This window comes from Branchiostoma floridae, chromosome 7 (genome assembly GCF_000003815.2).
Source record: "Branchiostoma floridae strain S238N-H82 chromosome 7, Bfl_VNyyK, whole genome shotgun sequence".
Lineage (NCBI taxonomy): Eukaryota > Metazoa > Chordata > Leptocardii > Amphioxiformes > Branchiostomatidae > Branchiostoma > Branchiostoma floridae.
In genome coordinates, this window is record NC_049985.1 from 19,232,283 (window position 1) to 19,251,815 (window position 19,533).

Here is a 19,533-nt window from a genome sequence, read left to right on the forward strand (position 1 = left end):
AAAAAAAGTCAGTGGAAGTTTTCCAAAGAATGCACAACACACACAAAAATCATACATTAATATAACGTTAATAGTTTATTAGTAGTGTGTTGTTGATACTTACAGTGTACAAAGCAAAGACTGCACAACACAACATGGCCACTTCTGATCATGTCAGCCCAATATTAGTAACTACATGTACATCATTTCTGATACACTTTTCAGCATATACCTTAGTAACTTGTTGATATCAAGATTATCATAGCAAAGAATGCATAACACACACAAAAAACAGGCCAGACTTTCTTATTTTAAAAACAGTTCAGACTCTCCGTGTATGAAACATATACCACTTTACTACAGACAAGTAATATTAAGCTGGCACAAGGCTGGAGGGGGAAATGTACCCGAACCACATACTCCAGAGGAAGTCAAAAACCACATTATTTGGGGATCTAGTTATGTCATTAATTACAGGAGCAAGAAAAGGATCACAATTTTGTATTTCAAAAATTGGATAAATTCAGGAATTATATATGTAAGAGACCTGATAGATGAAAATGATTGTATAAACGAGAATAACATACATGTGTACTTGACAAATTAAGAGATAAGAAAGATTGTTTAGGCGAAATCTACAAAGTGAAAAACACAATTCCCAAAAGTTGGATAGCACTGCTGAAAAACATACAATATCAATCCACGGAACAAACAACAAAAGAATTTGATTACAAATATTACACATGCAGGTTTCTATACAAGAAACTAATCCTTAATAAAATTTATAGCCCCAATAGTTTAAAATCATGGGCAGCCAACTTCCATAAAAATCCTCAAATCTTTCAAATTCCCTGGATTGATAGAACAATTTACTTCACAACTGAAAGAAAACTCTCAAATTTCATTTACAAATTACTACATAGAATTTTACCCTGTAATAACAATCTTTACAAATGGAAAATAATAGATTCCCCTCTTTGCCACATTTGTGAGACAACGTAGAATGATCAGCACATGTTCTTTAGTTGCGCCAGGTTGTGAAACTTTTGGGAAAGAGTTGAAAGATTTCTATACGTGATAAAGATGAATAGCAACATTAGTAATTTTGAAACATGTATTATTGGTTTTCCAAGAAACTTACAGATGTCAAAAGCAGGTAATCATTAGCCTTGTACACTATATTCAAATCATGGGTATTATACAAATATAAGATATGTTTTAGTAACACAAATTGTTTTCCATTGTTCTACAGAAACAAGAATGACAAAAATGGGGAGAACTAATCCCTTTAATGATGTGATTATGTTATTGTATATGATGTAAATACTGGGTATACAAAGTTCACGGATTGGACCATAAAAAGTTGTTTTTTTAAATCAGGGCAGGCTTGTGTCTCGGATGAATTGTGGGGCAGCCTTCTTCCGGGCGATGTATTTTCTGGCCTGAGAGCATTTGTTACAGATTGCTGAACTGACTGCCGATTGATCTTCAGGAAATTTTGTCTTTGTGGCCGCTGGAAGACAAATAGATATGCAACATCTGATTAGATAGAATTCAAATGAAACATAGATATGGTTTTAAGTTAGTATGATACAAGCTACTTGACTGCAGTACTACATGTATTAATGCACTGGGGATTTTTTTCCCACTTGCTACTTTTATATAGACCAGAAACCCATTTGAGCCAAATTATATGAAGGTGGCATTCATCTATCATATATCTCAAGCATCATTAAAGTGATGACAGTTTCCTTAGGGTCCCTCTCTCTCTCTCTCTATATATATATACATATAGAGAAGATGCATCTCAGAATATCAAGGAATTTCTAACCTTTTGAAATGTTATGGTATCTTGGTAAAATTCAAATGAAGTTGTAATTTGTATGCCCTTGAGACAGCTGAAAACATCCATGACAAGAAGTCAGGCGTCTGGTAGGAATATTGTACAAAAGATATGATCAGGTGTTTTTCCCAAATCTTAAAACCAAGGAGACTCACAAACAATTGCTGCCATTATGTCCTCGTCCAGCGCATGGTGCTTGCCCAACCCCTTGTAGCTCGAGCTTGCCAGCACTTCTCGGGTGAAGTAAAAATCCATAAGTCTTCTCATGTATCCAGAGCCACTGCCTTTACCCACAAGTTCAGCATTGATCAGTTGCCCTGGGTATATGAGTACTCCCAGACTGGGTGGACCCAGGGCAACTGGCATCTGTACGGTATCCTGCAAATAGAATACACTTTCTTAATCCTCTTAATTTCATATATATGTACTGTATGTAATAGCAATTCCACTATTTTAGTGACACATGGGTCATGATGGCTCATGAAATAAATGTATGCTGGTAAAAAAATGAGGCATCATGCAGGCATCTGCTTGATCTGAACTTAACTCAGAATGATTATTTTTGTTCCATTATATGTAGATCAAACTCAGTTTGACTTCATTGTATTGAGGACATAAGTTTTTGCAACTTTTCAAAAACAGAGACACATATACTCTATCAGAACTATTGGCAAAGGTATGAAAAAAAGGGAATTTCATGACAATACCATACATTTTGGAGTGGTCATTTGAACATGGGTGTAACATTACACCAATTAGAAAAGGTTGGCATCATTTGCTCAAATATAAGATTTGTGTTATTAGCTGTACAGAAGATGTTGCCCATAGAAGTGAGTCTAAGTCTTAGACGAGTTAGGGTGAACAAAAAATACATATATATACTGTACATAGTTACCCTTGGGATTTGGATGGGGTATTTAAATCGCCTGCCTGAGTCCTGCTGACTGAACGGGGATGAATGGTGGGGTATGGATGTCTCAGGATGAAAAGCAGGGTTTGCACTAGCCTGGTGGTATAGAATCTTGTTAGTGTCATTCAGCAATGTGGACAAAGGTTGCCGGGGATTGAGCTGGGATGGTGCTGGTTGGTGGGATGTGTTAGGCTGAAAAGGTGGACTGTAAGGATGAAACAGTGGAGTTGCTGAGGTGGATTGTGGCCATGTCGAGGTGAAGCGGGTTTTGGGCAATCTGTGAGTTAGTCTGATGCCCTGAGATGAAGTGGATGATTTGGGAGTGCTAGTTTTCTGATGGTGAGGAGTAGTGCCCTGATTGATGTTAGTTTGTTTATGAACAATAATGTCCTCTTCATCAAAGATCTCCGGCAGGCCAGGAGAACGTGCTGGCAACTCTTCTATCTCTTCTGTATCCTCTGGATTCTGTTGACCTTCTGTATCCTCTGGATTCTGTTGACCTTCTGTATCCTCTGGATTCTGTTGACCTTCTGTATCCTCTGGATTCTGTTGACCTTCTGTATCCTCTGGATTCTGTTGACCTTCTGGATCCTCTGGATTCTGTTGATTTTGATTCTGTTGAAGTGAAAGTGACAGATTTAATGATGCATTTATGTTGGTGCCAGGTCATGTATTTTCATGCCCACTTTAATTTCAAAGGTACTGCATTAAATGGCTCAAACTTAAACAGGTTTTAAACCTTGCATTTCTATACATGTGTAACTGCAAAATAACATTAGATTCATTGACAGGAAATTTGAATCATTAATTGTTTCTTTGCTTGTCATTTATGTCATGCTTTATTTTATGAAATGTAAATTTTTCAAAACTTTTTGCTACTTCTGCCTTACACTGAGTGATTGAATGGGTGTCCAGTCCAGACAGCAGAAAACCCTGTACAGTCTGAACAGAGGGTCTGCATGGGGGTATAAGTTGTAAGCTATATACCTATATAACCTCTATGACTTAACAAAGATTATACATGCACCATTGTTAAACTTCAATCTGTGCATCATATAAACTTCTACTCATTCAACCTCCGTGGTCTTTGAGACTGTACATGCAATTAGCCTTAGGACATGATTTTTAAAATGAAACACAGCCTATTTTTAAACAATACATAGTTCTATATACTGTAAATGCAGAAATGTTTGCAGTGTTTTTTTTTTGTTCACGGTTTTTGCAGTGGCAACTTCACCACAAACTTAAAACCACCGCCAAAATTTTCTATGGCAGTAAGATACTACAGTGCATGATGCTACCGCGAACTTAAAACCACCGCAAACAGTCCTTTTTTCCGCTTCCACGAATTTAATCCCCACAAACTTAAATGCATTTACAGTAGCTTACAACTTGTCCTAGGGTTAGAAAATGCAGTCTCATGTCTTATCTGAATAAAATATTAGTTGGGTTTCACAGAGTTATCGCTATGTCTTGCGGTAGTTGGCGGTGAGATTCTTCACTTTATTTCTGCACCGGTTGGGGGAATTTCTCAACTCCATGGATATATCTTCTATATGGACCTTCTAGAGCTTTTTCTGCATCTCCTCCCATCCCCAGATGGAAATAAGTGGCTTTGTTTGTTTCGGCGCCCCTTTGACGAATGATGAAGATTTCCCTTTCTTTCCACTCATTGATGTTGCAAATAAAACACGGCGGAAAATGCTAGCTGAAAATCGAAGCGATCTGGCATGTTGTGTTTCCCGCATGATGGGAACTATGACCCCAAGTTCCCCGATGAACCCCAGAACTACCAGAATCCTATTCACTTGTGCGTTCACACTGCCAAATCGCACGAATCGGGACTCCCCGCAGCGCAGTTCTATCTATTTTTCCCGCAGTTCTATCCACCTCCCCAAGGTGGGTTGCGAAGGATTTATTCTGACGAAAACCAAGTGATTTGGGAGTGTTCACACTGCAGAAACTTATTCGGATTGGGTCGTTTTATTCGGTGAACGTTTTATCTTTTTTCAGAATGTGAACGGGGTCTAAGTTGCACCTTTGAGTCACTCATGATGCTGCCAGTTCTATTAATAATGTGCATCATTTTAGTGTTAATTGCTGTCAGTTTAGCTTTAAGCATTGTCAGGAACCTCTATGCAGACCCTCTTTTCAGACTGGACATGGTTTTTGCCCTATTTCTCCGTCTGCTTTTCTGAAAACCCGATTGAAGGTATAAAAGCAGACAGACCCACACTTTCCTTTATACAGTGATGTCAATGAGTTCCATCTAATGTCTATCAACTTTCAAACAAACTAGTCTTACCATCCTCTCGAGTAACCCTGCAGTAGCCTCATCCAGATTGGCACTGCGGATGCCATCCAGTTTTTTTTCAGCAATAGTTTTGGGGGGCTGAAGTAAATGGATTGAATCAGTATATCTGCAGATTTCATAACGTACACGTAGTGACATAGGGATTCACCTTCAAAGAAGGAGTCTACAAATGGCAGCCAAGCTTTGGAGTTACTATAGAAACTACCACATATGGAATCACTTGACTGGTTTCCCCAGAAGGGTGTTGTTGCAGAGATTTGCAGGATGTAAAATTTTAGTATAGAGTTCAATAATTCATAATCTAATATCTAAATTGGGCTATTTAAATCAATTCTGCGTTTAGCTATCATGAAAATTGCAAGCTACTTCTCCAGTGGTTGACTTGGAAACCTTTGTAGCTATACCGATTACAAGAAAAAACAATACCAGGACTATATACCTTCTTCTTTCTTGCAGTGCTGTTGCTGCCCTGAGTGTGAAAAAAGTACATATTGATAAACTTGTCACAAACACAATGCAGTATCGTTTTTGCATATTGTTACTGGTAGATATATGATTGATAAAGAGTTTGCATATATTATCCTCAGTTTGTGCAACTGTTACATGCACAATTGTACAGATGATTACAGTAAACATTCCTGCTCTTTTTCTTTGGTACCGCTTCCTCTGTACATGGTACATGGCTGATGTGTAACTGAATGCTCTCATTTCAATACACGAACCTTTGGGCCAGTGGTCTTCTTCTTTTTTGCCTCTGTCACCTGTGACACCGTAGGTGCCTTCCTTTTCTCTGCTTCTCCTACTGCTTTCTGAAAAGATGATCTGGATTTTAGAATCCTTTTGAAATTCACCAAACATACCGATACATATTTACTATTATTTGAATCAGGGTGAGATTTCTGCTGATGATTAGCAACCGTTAAATATTCTTGCTCTTTTTCTTTGGTACCGCTTTCTCTGTATATGGTACATGGCTAGATGTGTAACTGAATGCTCTCATTTCAATACACGAACCTTTGGGCCAGTGGTCTTCTTCTTTTTAGCCTCTGTCACCTGTGACACCGTAGGTGCCTTCCTTTTCTCTGCTTCTCCTACTGCTTTCTGAAAAGATGATCTGGATTTTAGAATCCTTTTGAAATTCACCAAACATACCGATACATATTCACTATTATTTGAATCAGGGTGAGATTTCTGCTGATGATTAGCAACCGTTAAATATTCTTGCTCTTTTTCTTTGGTACCGCTTTCTCTGTATATGGTACATGGCTAGATGTGTAACTGAATGCTCTCATTTCAATACACGAACCTTTGGGCCAGTGGTCTTCTTCTTTTTAGCCTCTGTCACCTGTGACACCGTAGGTGCCTTCAGCTTCTCTGCTTCCTCTACTGCTTCCTGAAAACATGATCTGGATTTTAGAATCGTTTTGAAATTCACCAAACATACCGAGGGTCTCACTAAATACCGAAAACAGCCGAAAACAACTTTCACTAAATACCGAAAACAACCGAAAACAACTTTCACTAAATACAGAAAACAACCGAAAACAACTTTCACTAAATACCGAAAACAACCGAAAACAACTTTCACTACCGAAAACAACTGAAAACAACTTTCAATAATTACCGAAAACAACTCGACACAACCATAACCAACAGACAATCATTTCAGTGGGCTATTATTTAATTATTTTATTTTATTTTGGACAGGAGTTAGGCTACGATGGATTAATTTGTTTGACGACCCCTGTTATTAATACAATATTAGTAATAATAAAGTCAACGATCTCCTTTGCCTGTTCGAATATATTAATGTTCGCATTCAGATTCAAGGACCCTGTACGTTATAAACGGGGACTGCTTGGTCAACTCGCAAACTCATCAATGGATATCTATATTACATGGCATCTATTGTGTAACTCCAACCAGAGGTAACGGTGGGGGCGGGATGTAGTATTGGCCACAACAAGAAATAGCAGTCACTGCTATCCCGAGACGAAATCTCTGCTTGGAAAATAGGTTTGCTTATTAATTACTGCTGGCAAATTCTGCTGCCTATTTAGCTAATGTGTACTACATTTTTTTCTAGCAACCAAAACAATCTAGTATATTTCTTGCTCAATTATAACGCATTTCCACTGCCATAACAAATCGATTTAATGGAAAAACCGCAAACGTGTATTAGAGGTCCCAGATTAAACTAAATGATCAAAATTCCGCTTTACACCATAAAACAGCGTGTGATCGATGGAAAGGTGTTTTCAGCGGCTACATCCCCTTTGCTGAAAGAATCCTTCCTTCAGAATCTTCTCTCCCTCGGCCGTGGAGAAAATAATTCAAGGGATAACGACCAGTAGATGAAGATAACATAGACATAGTTGTTGTTTACGTGTTATTTTCCGGCTTCTGATAGGTTGTTCATGATTGCTTTGATATTTTTTAGGTGGCTTCGAGTTGTTTTCGGTATTTGTCGAGTTGTTTTCGGTTGTTTTCGGTATATTTCATGTTGTTTTCGGTTGTTTTCGGTTGTTTTCGGTTGTTTTCGGTATTTAGTGAGACCGCATACCGATACATATTTACTATTATTTGAATCAGGGTGAGATTTCTGCTGATGATTAGCAACCGTTAAATATTCTTGCTCTTTTTCTTTGGTACCGCTTTCTCTGTATATGGTACATGGCTAGATGTGTAACTGAATGCTCTCATTTCAATACACGAACCTTTGGGCCAGTGGTCTTCTTCTTTTTAGCCTCTGTCACCTGTGACACCGTAGGTGCCTTCAGCTTCTCTGCTTCCTCTACTGCTTCCTGAAAACATGATCTGGATTTTAGAATCCTTTTGAAATTCACCAAACATACCGATACATATTTACTATTATTTGAATCAGGGTGAGATTTCTGCTGATGATTAGCAACCGTTAAATATTCTTGCTCTTTTTCTTTGGTACCGCTTTCTCTGTATATGGTACATGGCTAGATGTGTAACTGAATGCTCTCATTTCAATACACGAACCTTTGGGCCAGTGGTCTTCTTCTTTTTAGCCTCTGTCACCTGTGACACCGTAGGTGCCTTCAGCTTCTCTGCTTCCTCTACTGCTTCCTGAAAACATGATCTGGATTTTAGAATCCTTTTGAAATTCACAAGGACTTTGGTCTTCAAAAAACATACATATAAACTCATGTTTGGATCAGGGTGAGATTTCTGCTGAAGATCAGCAACAATGGTATCTAAGATGATAAGACTACTAGACATAAAAAAATTCCCAACTAAGACGAGAAATTCTCGAAAGAAAACAACAACAAACAAGTACATTACATTGAGTACAAGTAAGAAAAATCTTTATTTTCTCTTTATCATTATTAAACATGATAATTGTTTCAACAGTTTAAGGCCCGTTCATTATGCAATAAAAATCAATCGAAACGTCTCTGTTAGTCAAATATCTGACAGCAAACGGTTTGCATTTTGCCTTCCCGATGCAAACTTACCGAAAAATATGTTGGGGGGTGTCGCCCCCCCCAAAAATCAAACTGAAACCTTGTGTATTTTTTTGATGATGAAAATTTCATTATATCAAGCTAGTCTAACGGCAAAATTTACGCCTGAAAACGCAAGAAATGACGTTTCAGAGAGTCCCGATTTAAAAATTTCGCCACCAGAGTTCCCTTGTGACGGCTCGCGTCTTCGGCCATGTCCGCGCAGGTCAATATGACAATGTTGCGGGAGCGTCGCTCTCAAAAACCAATACAAATTTTACTATCGTACTTAGCTTACTTTACAAGCAGAATGTGGCCCTCAACTGTAGGAAATGACGTTTCAGGCGGTCAAGATTTTCTCCGGACCTCCCTAGCGATGACTTGTGCCCGTCCGACGCTCACAACGACATGGTGAAAATTTGTTGAGGCGTGGGTCATCGCCCTCAAACATCTCTTTCTTTGACAAAAATGGCATTAGATTTAGCATAGTCCCTCAGCAAAATCTGTCCCTCAAAATACAGAAAATGGGGTTTCAGAGGGTGCAGATTTTAAAATTTCCCCAGGCCAGCCTTGCGACAGCTTGCACCTTCGGCACTCGAAATTGTGAATATATTTGGGGGGCATCGCCCTCGCTAAAACCACGTGTCTTTCTAACAGAATTTTCATCAAAGTTAGCTTAGTCTGGCAGCAAAATTTGTCCGTCAAAATGCAGGAAATGGCGTTTTAGAGGGTCAAGATTTCAAATTTTCCCGGGGGAGCATGCCCCCCAACCACCCTAGGAGGGTCGCGTTCTGCCGTTATTGTACCTCTGCACTAGATTATTGGTCTTTGATCGGAACTGTTGCAGAAGCCATCACAGTTCCTTCATGGCCTTGGAAATGCCTCTGAAAACATTCTGGTTCCAATGTATGTTATGACACATACCCCAATCTGACCAGGAGGCAACCAAACAATATCCAAAGAATTTAATGATTAAAAGCGAGGCCAAAATACCCAAATGGCTGGTTTAAAACTCTACCTTTGCCCATGATGCCACCATCTATGAATGCAGGTGCCTGGATGTAATCCGAATCTACGCCACTTTTGCGTTCATGATGACAATTTGCAATTCCAGATACATGTAACTAGAAACCGTGCGAGAAGTTTCCCAAAATTCGTAGCCCAAAACAAAGTGTTCATGGTGATAAATTTATCCTTTTCAGTTTGCCAAGCAGAATCGTTTCATTTTTTGCATCATGGATGAGGCCTTATACTAGCTGTCACATGCATTTCAAATTTTCCATTGGCTGTATATATAGCAAACCTTCTAGTCAGGAAATGTCCTTTATGCCCTGTTCCTAATACAAAGAGTGAAACAGTTCTATCTGTTCAACATTAGCTGAAACGGATAAATTTATTACGTCCATTTCGGCTACGAAACATGTTTTTTATCCGGAACCGTCTTTTTTTATCAGTTGCATCCTTGTTGACTGGGGAACGGGCAGTCCTGATATCGAAGGGGGATGTGTCAAGAGATCCAGGAAATGTAGTAGCACAGAAATTTTCGTGTTGGTTTCATGTCACGGTTTTCATGTTGCAAGTTTACCACTGCAAACATTTTTTCCACAGCAGTATAAGTGTCGTCTCTTACTGCTGTGGAAAAAATGTTTGCAGTGGTACCATAGTCACAGTGCGTATAACTTCAGTGGGTCAGAGGTTACAATAACAAAAGTGGATGCCATTAAGATGTATGCCGGTACTTAGTGTTACATTACAAGTGTGCACAAATTGTTTAAAGATCACATTAGACTTACAGTATTTACCTTCTTTTTTTTAGCCCTCTCCTTCTGTTTCAGCTCCATTTCAAACTGGAGTTGGAATTCACTAGCCACACTGTAGTCATCTGAAAAATATTCATTATAAAGATTTAGCAGCAGTTCACATGCAGTCAACCTGCCAGGTATACAGAATTAACAACATGATTAGCTTAGCTGCAGATACTGTCCATCCTATGTCTGTTGGGATCAAACAGTGGTACCTGGGGTCACAAAACGGATTTGGTTGACATGTTTTGCATAGTAATATAGTTGATAAATTTCAGTGCCTGGGCAGCATGAAATCAATGCAATGTTTCAAGCTCCTAAAAAGATATCATTTTGGTCCAACTTTGTAATGTGAGTGCAGCTCTGGCAATTTCTTTTTGCTTGACATTTGTAACCGGTACAGATATTTTGTATGTCTACCAGTAAATCCATTGTTGCAAAATTTTGCAACTTGTTTGGTTGTCATGTGGTTTTCCTAAGAAATACAGGCCAGCTTTTGTGTTTGGTGAAACTTTTTAATTTCATCCATGTTCAAAGTTCACCTTTATCCAAGGTAATCTTTATTGTTTTTTTTTTTTTTTTCAATCAGGGTATTTAGGGATATGTATTCGACAGACATTGGTTTCAAACAGTAGTATTAATGCAATTTGAGACCATCGTTTGTCGACTTGATATTCACCGACTGGGACAAAATGAATCAAACACTTCTGAGCCCAATTCCAAATAAACGTCCTGCTGCAGATTCCAACACTTCCAAGCCCAGTTCCAAACGTGCCGAGGCAGGATGTCCAACCATCGAGTCGGCTTTGGGCTCCCGAAACCAAGGCTCATTGTATAGTGGATGGTCCCTTATCTAATGGGTCAAGGGTTTTAATGATACGAAGTCTTTCCACCGAACGAATTTTAAAAAAAACGTGGTTTTATGTTCGTTAGGTGGAAAGACTGCGTATCATTTTGCTTCCTCGTCAAGCTGATGTAACCCTTGACCCATTAGATAAGGTATGGATATTTCTTTATTGCAGTTAAAAATGTAAATAAATGAAGAAGGCTTAAATAAAGCTGCAATGTCTGTCATTTATATGTCTCTTTGGCACATGCACCACTGATAAGTTTAAGTAAAGCTTTCATTAAAATCTATCACTACATGCTAAGAAGAACGCTAAGCTCTCTAGAAATACAAATGTACCCTTTTTCTATTCAGGACAAGATCTTTTTTTTAAAGTAGCCTCGTACCCAGCCGTACGACAGTGCCGGAGTCCCTTCTGTCCTTTTTTATTTGTATGGTAAAAAAATCACTGTTCTTTTAGCTTGGTATCCAGGATACCAAGCTAAAAAACAGTGACTTTCTTTGTATCTTAGTGGACTTGTATTTTAACATTGAAATCAAATCATATCAAAAAATTGAACCAGCCATGTTTCTACCGTTCCTTTTTCTCATAGTTGTCTTATTAAGTAACCAAAAAGCAAATATCAATATCACAATACGATCACAACATGAAAGTGTGTCAGACTAACTCTACATAGTGCTGCAATCTGTTTCAATAGATGAGCCGAAATGGGAGCCCAAAGCCTAGTTCGACGGCTGGACACCCTGCCTCGGCACGTTTGGAACCTAGCTTTTGACACAGCAAGATAAAATACAAAATAGAAAGCCCGATAAAAACGACTAAAGAAAATGTATAAAAAAACAGCCGGAGCCTAACCTCTGCTTGCAGAGTATGGAAAACCCTGCCGCGGCACGTTTGGAACTGGGCCCGGAAGTGTTGGAATCTGCCGTATCACGTTTGGAAAACCCTGCCGTGGCACGTTTGGAACTGGGCTCTGAAGTGTTGGAATCAGCCGTGGCACGTTTGGAAAACCCTGCCGCGGGACGTTTGGAACTGGGCTCGGAAGTGTTGGAATCTGCCGCGGCACGTTTGGAAAACCCTGCCGCGGCATGTTTGGAACTGGGCTCGAGAAAGTATTGGAATCTGCCGCGCGCTGTTTGGAACTGGGCTCGGAAGTGTTGGAATCTGCCGCGGAACGTTTGGAATTAGGCTCGAAACGAAAGTGTTTGAATCATTTTGTCCCAGTCGACCACGGTACATAGACACCATTTTTACAAACAATGGATATGTAACCTGCTGATAAAGTTGCCCTAGATAATACTTCATTTGACAAAGTGAAATAGACTTTTAACTCAGCTTCTTGTCAAAGGTGAAATCAGGTGAAAATTAGGAATTTAGCCAAATAGTACACATGTTACCAAGTCAAATAGAATTCTGATTCAAATGTGATCTTGAAGTGAAGCTGTCAACACACAGGACACAAAATGGAACTCAGTATTGAGTTTTCATTATGGCAGCAAAAGCTCTGGCGTCAGCCAATCGGCCATGTAGCAAACCAAGCTGGCGCTCTAGGAAGAAGTTGCCCACTATGGAACGAACGAGATCACTAACTTTTCACACAAAAACATTTATCCTCAGAAAATTGGACCTTGGAATCTTGGAAATTATGAACGGACCTGTTGCAATACATTTGTATCATCATCATCATCAGTCACTGGGTTCTGCATCTATAGTCTCGAAAGTGCTATTAGCTGCATTCAGTTTAAAATTCCAGAATGTAGTTGTGTGCCAAGTGGCCGAAGCATCAGAGTATCTTATTTGTACCCTTTTGTTGCTGGATCAACCTGAGTTCGAATCCGAGGAGGTAGACTTTTTTCAGCTGTCCTTTTTTCCTTTTGAAACATTTATTATTTGATATAAGGGGATACAGTTACTTTTGTCTAGCGACTATACATGTAACATCAAAACCCGCTTTTCGGACTTTTTGGTTCTGCATTTGTGGGCATGTTTTGGTAAAGAAACAGAGCTTGCTTGTGAATGTATATAACCACACTAAATCAGTGATGCGGCAAGAGTGAGGGGGGTGACAGGGGTGGATTTCGTAATCAAAAAGTTGCTACAATGAAAATTTAGCGGTCGACTTATCAAGTAACCATTGAAACCGCTAGGAAACATTCTGCATTTTCACGAAAATGTTGCCTCTCTCGTTTGTCTGAGAAGTTGAATCAGAATTGTAATTTACACATTGAGTACTTTGACCATGGCTAAAATTCGCAATATGCAACAAGCGGCCTGCTTTCAGAGACGACCACGTGACCCAATTTCACGACACAATACTCAAGCATTTATAGTCAAACCTGTATTAGCAACCACCTTTGCATAGGGACCACCTGGCCATTGCGGTCACTGTTTTGCCAGCCCCTTGGATTTTTCCCATTGACCTAAGCATTACCTGTCCAACGCAGCTACAAGGTTTCCGGTCACATAGATACAGAAACACTGCCTACTGCTACCATACAGTAGCTGTATGTCACCATGCGCCGAGTTTGAAATCGTAGTTTACGAGGATATTAAATTCCTGAGAGCCATTTTGGCGGTAACAGAAGGTACGTGTGCCTTGAACGTTAGAGCGATACTTCAAGTCTTTGTTGGTGAATCATTCAATTTACCAACATTCCAAACGGCAATTACGCAGAAGGGCAGCTATACCGGCTATACAGATACAGATATATAGTTATTACACAGTGTTGTGCTATACAGTCATCATCATCATACTCACCACATTATTACAGTGCCATACAGTATATGTACATTATACAATTTAAAAGAATTATGATAATAATGATAACAGTCAACCTAAGTAGTGTAGCATATTTCTCACATATATATCTCCATCATCAAATGGTATAAAGGTTTGATAACAACAAACCTGATGTTGTGAGGAATAGAACTTCCCCCTTGTACAGCTTGTCCTTTTCAGGATCTCTTACAGTGACGGTCCCCCCAACCTTGATCTCATTCTTCTCTGGCTCCACAACTTTGCTTGTCTCTACTAGGAGTCCTCTGCCGGGGCCCTCCTCTGGAAACCACACGAATAGCCTTTTTGGCTCTGGTGGTAAGAACAAAAAACTACAGTAAGTGTTTGCATTCAGGGACAATTTTTTAATGTAAGCCTCACTACCAATGAATAGTGTCAAAGTCAGGTTTGGTTGTTATACAGCTATGAAGTAATGAAGGATTTCTCATGATAAGCATCAGATTTAGCAAGTTCTCAAGTTCTTCAACCTCAAGTTCTGGAGGTCTGGAGTAACTATGAATATTTGAGAAAAGAGAAAAGATTACTGCAAGCATGCAAGTCAAGAACGAAGAATAAAAAATTCAGGTCTCACCTCTCACTCGCTTTCCACGCATCACACAAAGTAGCAACCGTGAATCCAGAGAAAAAAAAAACAGTCTTCTCTGTAAGCCTTCAAAATCCAAGACTGAATTTCCCGCTCTTTTCACCAGAAGACCAAAGACAGTAATGCAGAGCACATGTGCTTGCAGTCAACCAATGGGAAGGAGCAGCTTCTGCTTGAGAATGACATCATTTAGTCATGGAAGACTACCATGTCTAATCATGCCTGGAAGGATGTCATTTGGGACCCAGTCCAAGCAGGTCTAGGCTCACATTTCCCTGAACTTTCTGTGACCTTGTTTTGTACTGATGTACATCTACATGCATGTACATTGGCCAGTTCTTTCTTCAACATGAGTGGTTATGACTTGGCAGATTTACTTCACAGACTGACTTACATGCTGCAAAGCAAACCACTTATACTGTACATATAAGAAAGTTTGGCTATTCATTTACTATGACAAAGTTTTGACATGAAGATGTAGGAACATAGCATTAAATTAAGATTTTTTTTTTTAATTTTTATTTACTGACTTGGTGATCTTTTATAAGTGTACATGAAAGCAGTGAAACTCTCATATCCTGGCCAGTTGTGCTGGCTATTACATCTGTACTTTAAAGATTAGAATGATTAGGAAATTGAACACTCTGAGGTCAAAAAGTATCCCTTGGTTCCTTCATGCAATTCAATCATTCTGCCTGGGTAAAAGATTTGGAACTAGCAGTATTAATTTTTTTTAAACAAATAGTTCCTAGTATGGTCTTATTTCAACATAACACTTCCATGATAGCATACTTTTCAGAGGATTTCTAAATGGACCAGGCCTTGGAGACTTAAATTTTGATATCCCTCAAAATCCTTACAAGAAAATATGCTTGATTCATACAAATAGTGGGATGTCATTTTGATCAGGCATGGCGTAATTGAGTGGATGAAACAGGCAACCAGGAACCGTAAGCTACATGATGTACGATGTAACTCTCGACTTATCCGCCCTTACAGTCTTTAGCGTATCTAAAAATCTAATTTCTATTACTTTTCTCAGTATCTGTATGGACTTGCAGTGTTTAAGGGACAGCTTAAGAAGATGACAGAATGTCTACTAATGACAGGAAGTTTATGTCATGCAAGGCAGAAAGTTTCCTTTTGGGTGAGCTCTAAAGCTGTATTTTCTTTCTCATTACCTTTAATATCCTAAGTTGCCCCATCCCAAAGACTTTGCTCTCATACCAGCCAATTTGAGGCCAAGCCCCAAGGGTCAACACAGGTCGTTTGCAGTACTTCATGATTCTGAATGTTACTAAACTAAAAGTAACCTTCCTGCCTTTCTCATGCAAGTAACAACTCATTTGAACTAAGCTCTTGGGGGAGGCCTGAGTTACTCTTCAAGCAGAGGTTAGGCTCAGGCTGTTTTTTAAACATTTTTTTAGTTGTCTTTATCAGAGGCTCTCTATCTAGTCTATCTTATATTGTATCTTGTATTGTTAGGTTTTTGCAATGCAAGATACAATACAAAATAGAAAGCCTGATAAAAACGACTAAAAAAGTTTAAAAAAACAGCTGGAGCCTAACCTCTGCTTGGGGAGTAGGCCTGAATGGGAGTGTTCTCAATGCTCATCATGTAAAACTGCATGGCAATGTCCTGGGCACAAACTACTGCAAGGAAACTTTGCGTGACCCCAGAAAAAGACCTGGTCATGATCAGGGGGTTGTCGGGGATCATATTATTACTGTATTTTCCTCTCTCCGTGTAACAATAGGGTAATCAAGAGCCACCGAACTGACCATGGCAACAGCCTTCACCTTATGGTGTTAGTGGATAGCGGTATTCAGTTAAGTGTGATTCCCAGTTTTAAATCCAGGGGGCCAGGAAACATATTTCTAACCATTGTTTCAGTGATTCCCAAGACACAAACCCTGTGAGTAATTTAAGTTACATTCGCAGCTATAGATGTGCCACACAGGGATATCGAGCTTGGAGATTCGAAGGCGGAATGTTAAAAAAGAAAGGAAGAGTAGTTTAATTAACATTGGGGTTCAAGCGCAGCCAAACTGTACATGTGCTTGCCAGCAGCTCTGAGCTTTTGTTGTAGTGCCTGGTTAGGCCATACCAATTTAATTTCTTGGTTCACGGATTTTTTCATAAAAAATATGGAGCGAGAGGGCGAAATAAAAATAAAAATAGTAAAATGGTTGGGGTAAAGGTAACGGCTCATCCAAAACATAAACAAAAAAAGTTTTTAGCTTGAAAAAAGTACAAAAACACTATTATTGTACAGTAACAGCACCTGTACCCACACTTTAAGGAGCTTATAATATAAAGGCCAATTTGCTACACCAGAAAGTTGGTGAATGGTTTCAGTAATGGTGAAAATTTGCTGAATGGTAATCTTTAATTTTATTTTTTTTTCCGTGAACCAAGAAATTAAATTGGTGTGGCATTAAGTGTCATTGCAACTGGGTTTGTGTGCGGGCGGCCTGGGCTCCCTGCCCCCTCCCTGGGTTCCAGTCCCTGGCCAGGAACTGTTTCTACTTGCCTATTGAGTTGTTTTATCCCTACAGTAGGAATTTAGAAGTGTTCCCTGACAATTTAAGTCTATGCCTCCATTATGTAAAGTAAGTTTTTAACACCACTGCAGGCTTTGAAAAATTTTAATATACTTTATGACAATTTTTTGCTTTAATAGTAGAATCATAGTGTAGGTAGTCCCTGCGTTCTCAGCACTTTCTCGAATAATATAAAACCATTTTCATAGTTTATAACTTTATAACAGTTCAATAATAATATTCAATGTATTAGTATTACAAATGTTACTAAGTAGAAAAAAAAACTGTGAAGTGTCTTTGGAATCAGCCTCTATGACAAATGGTGACTTAAAAGATAACACTTCAAGAGAAAGTTTACATTACAGGCCCTCTATAATCTGTGTAAAATATATCAGCCTGGGAAGTGACACTGCCACAGATATAAGGGGGATTATTCTGCCCCCCCTACCTGGGGATTCACTCAGCAACAGTTCCTGAGGCATGCAAAAACAATGAGCCTCTGTGCTATGGGAAGGGTTCCTGACCTGGTGACACAGGGAGTGTGCTGGACATTCCTGACCTGTGGCTGGGTCAGCTCAGGGGCCACACACATTCACCCATCTTCTTTAATGTAAAAAACAAACAAACCTCTAGACATTGTCATTTTTAAGGGCCTGCATGCCTTTTTCCGTTATGCGTTATGAGCCATTTTAATTCACCGGTAATCGTTGCCAGACCACTCTAATTCAATGGTATATTGGTATTGGTATATTATTCATGAAGCATTATTGGCAGTTTATCTTAGTATGTTAAGCGTTATTTGTTATCATCGCCAAGAAATTCTAATCAGATGCCGTCATACCCTCAAAGTCAAACATCTGATAGACTTCAAATCATGCTCAACCTCGGAAATGCAGGAAATGGTGTTTCAAAGGGTCCAGATTTCAAAAGTTATCGAACCTCCCATGCTGGACATGGTGAAAGTATGTTGTGGAAGCATCGCCTTCAAAAGCATTTTCACCCATAGAAATGTCAATGTCAAACTTGGCTTAGTTTCAGGCAAAATACACTCCTAGATACAGGAAATGACATTCAGTTCATTCTCGGAACCTGCCTGCATTGGCAATGACATGGCGAAAATATTTCAGGGGCATGTGTTGTTGCCCATAAAACTTTTTTTTCTAATAAAATGTCATTTCAAGTAATTATGCTAGTCTGCCAGCAAAATCTGTCCCTCAAAACACAGGAAGTGCCGTTTCAGGGTAGCCTGGGTACCAAATTATCCTGATTCGGCTCCATAGTGACCCCTGGCTCAATACTTTCACTTCTGTGGTTAGCAAGTGAAAGTATTGGGCCAGCGGTCACTACAGAAGATGGTACTCAGGCTAGATTCAGACGGTCCAGATTTCAAAATTTCCCTAGACCTACCTTACAATGGATTGTCCCTTTGTACCTCAGTAACATAAGCTAAAACCTGTGTAATTATGTTGATGCCGGTAATTTAAACTTCATAGTCTGCGTCTTTGGTGCTCCATGTGCTGAAAATTTTGTCAGAAACACTGATGGCCCCCTCTGTCAGTCTGTGGTGGGTTCAACACTGCCCCACTGAAGCAATGTCATGGAGGCAGGGGGGCCAGGCCCCTGTCAATCCTCTGGGTTCTGGGCACCAACTAGCACAAACTCTGCTGTCCAAGGCTGTATCTGGTCCCTCCCCACAGAAGACCGGCGGATGTTGTGCGGGCTGTTATAAGCGAGATTTAATCAGGCTACATCTAGCGCTGTATGAATACTAATACACTTCAATTAAAATACTTTAATTTGCAACCCCTGAATTTATTGTGAAGAGTTATCAAGCTTCCAGAATTTACTGTCACTATGCCTCCGGAATTCACTGTAAGTGTTACCAAGACCCCCTTTTTTATGACAATTTCAAAATCGCACACCGCAATAGACACCTATTATAAAAGAATCAAATGCAACTATTTCCCTTAATTAAACTGATCTAGGATTTTTTTCAGTGAAAATGTAAATCATTTCCTATACAGCCATGTAGTTAGATAGTGTTGATTCACAAGTAGGGTCAAGTAGTGGGCAAGGAAGTCAAACTTTAGTCAAAGCATAATCTGTTGAGCACTGTGTACAATTCTCCTTCAACCTTTGAAAAATTTAGGCAGACCCATCTTTTGAAACAAGGTCAAGAATATTGAGTAGATACCACACAGTCCCTCACTGCAAGGAGGTTCTTTTTTAACCTCCTTGGTCACTGTTGTGGGTAGTTTTTTTGTCTTTTAGAAGGCCACTTTGAAAAAAAAAACAAGAATAGTTTCTGCTTGGTTTGGATATACATCACTAATGTGAAGCAATTTGAGACAGCCATGTATATTTCTCTGTTTTTCATCATAGGCATTTATGTGAATTTGCTCTTGTTAAAAGGGTCCAGCTTTCTTTTTTCAATGCACAG

At 39.3% G+C, this 19,533-nt stretch overlaps 2 protein-coding genes across 3 annotated transcripts in view; both read right to left on the reverse strand.

The window, feature by feature from the left end:
• The window catches only part of LOC118419095 (polypeptide N-acetylgalactosaminyltransferase 10-like), an 82,975-nt gene that overhangs the window by 6,754 nt on the left and 56,688 nt on the right, over positions 1-19,533 (reverse strand). The window lies entirely within an intron of this gene.
• LOC118419096 (uncharacterized abhydrolase domain-containing protein DDB_G0269086-like) lies at positions 42-15,981 on the reverse strand. 2 transcript variants are annotated; one of them, XM_035825379.1, is made up of 11 exons: positions 14,078-15,981; positions 10,322-10,401; positions 8,056-8,142; positions 6,061-6,147; positions 5,769-5,855; positions 5,486-5,515; positions 5,038-5,124; positions 3,233-3,347; positions 2,718-3,178; positions 1,978-2,200; positions 42-1,492 (listed from the first exon to the last, which is right to left on the reverse strand). In XM_035825379.1, exons 2-11 carry the CDS (start codon positions 10,358-10,360, stop codon positions 1,356-1,358), a joined length of 1,353 nt encoding a protein of 450 aa, XP_035681272.1. In that variant the 5' UTR covers positions 10,361-10,401; positions 14,078-15,981; the 3' UTR covers positions 42-1,355. The 2 variants fall into 2 exon arrangements, with proteins under 2 accessions (XP_035681272.1, XP_035681273.1); XM_035825380.1 differs by lacking the exons at positions 5,769-5,855; positions 6,061-6,147 and having other exon boundaries at positions 44-1,492; positions 2,718-3,347; positions 14,078-15,978.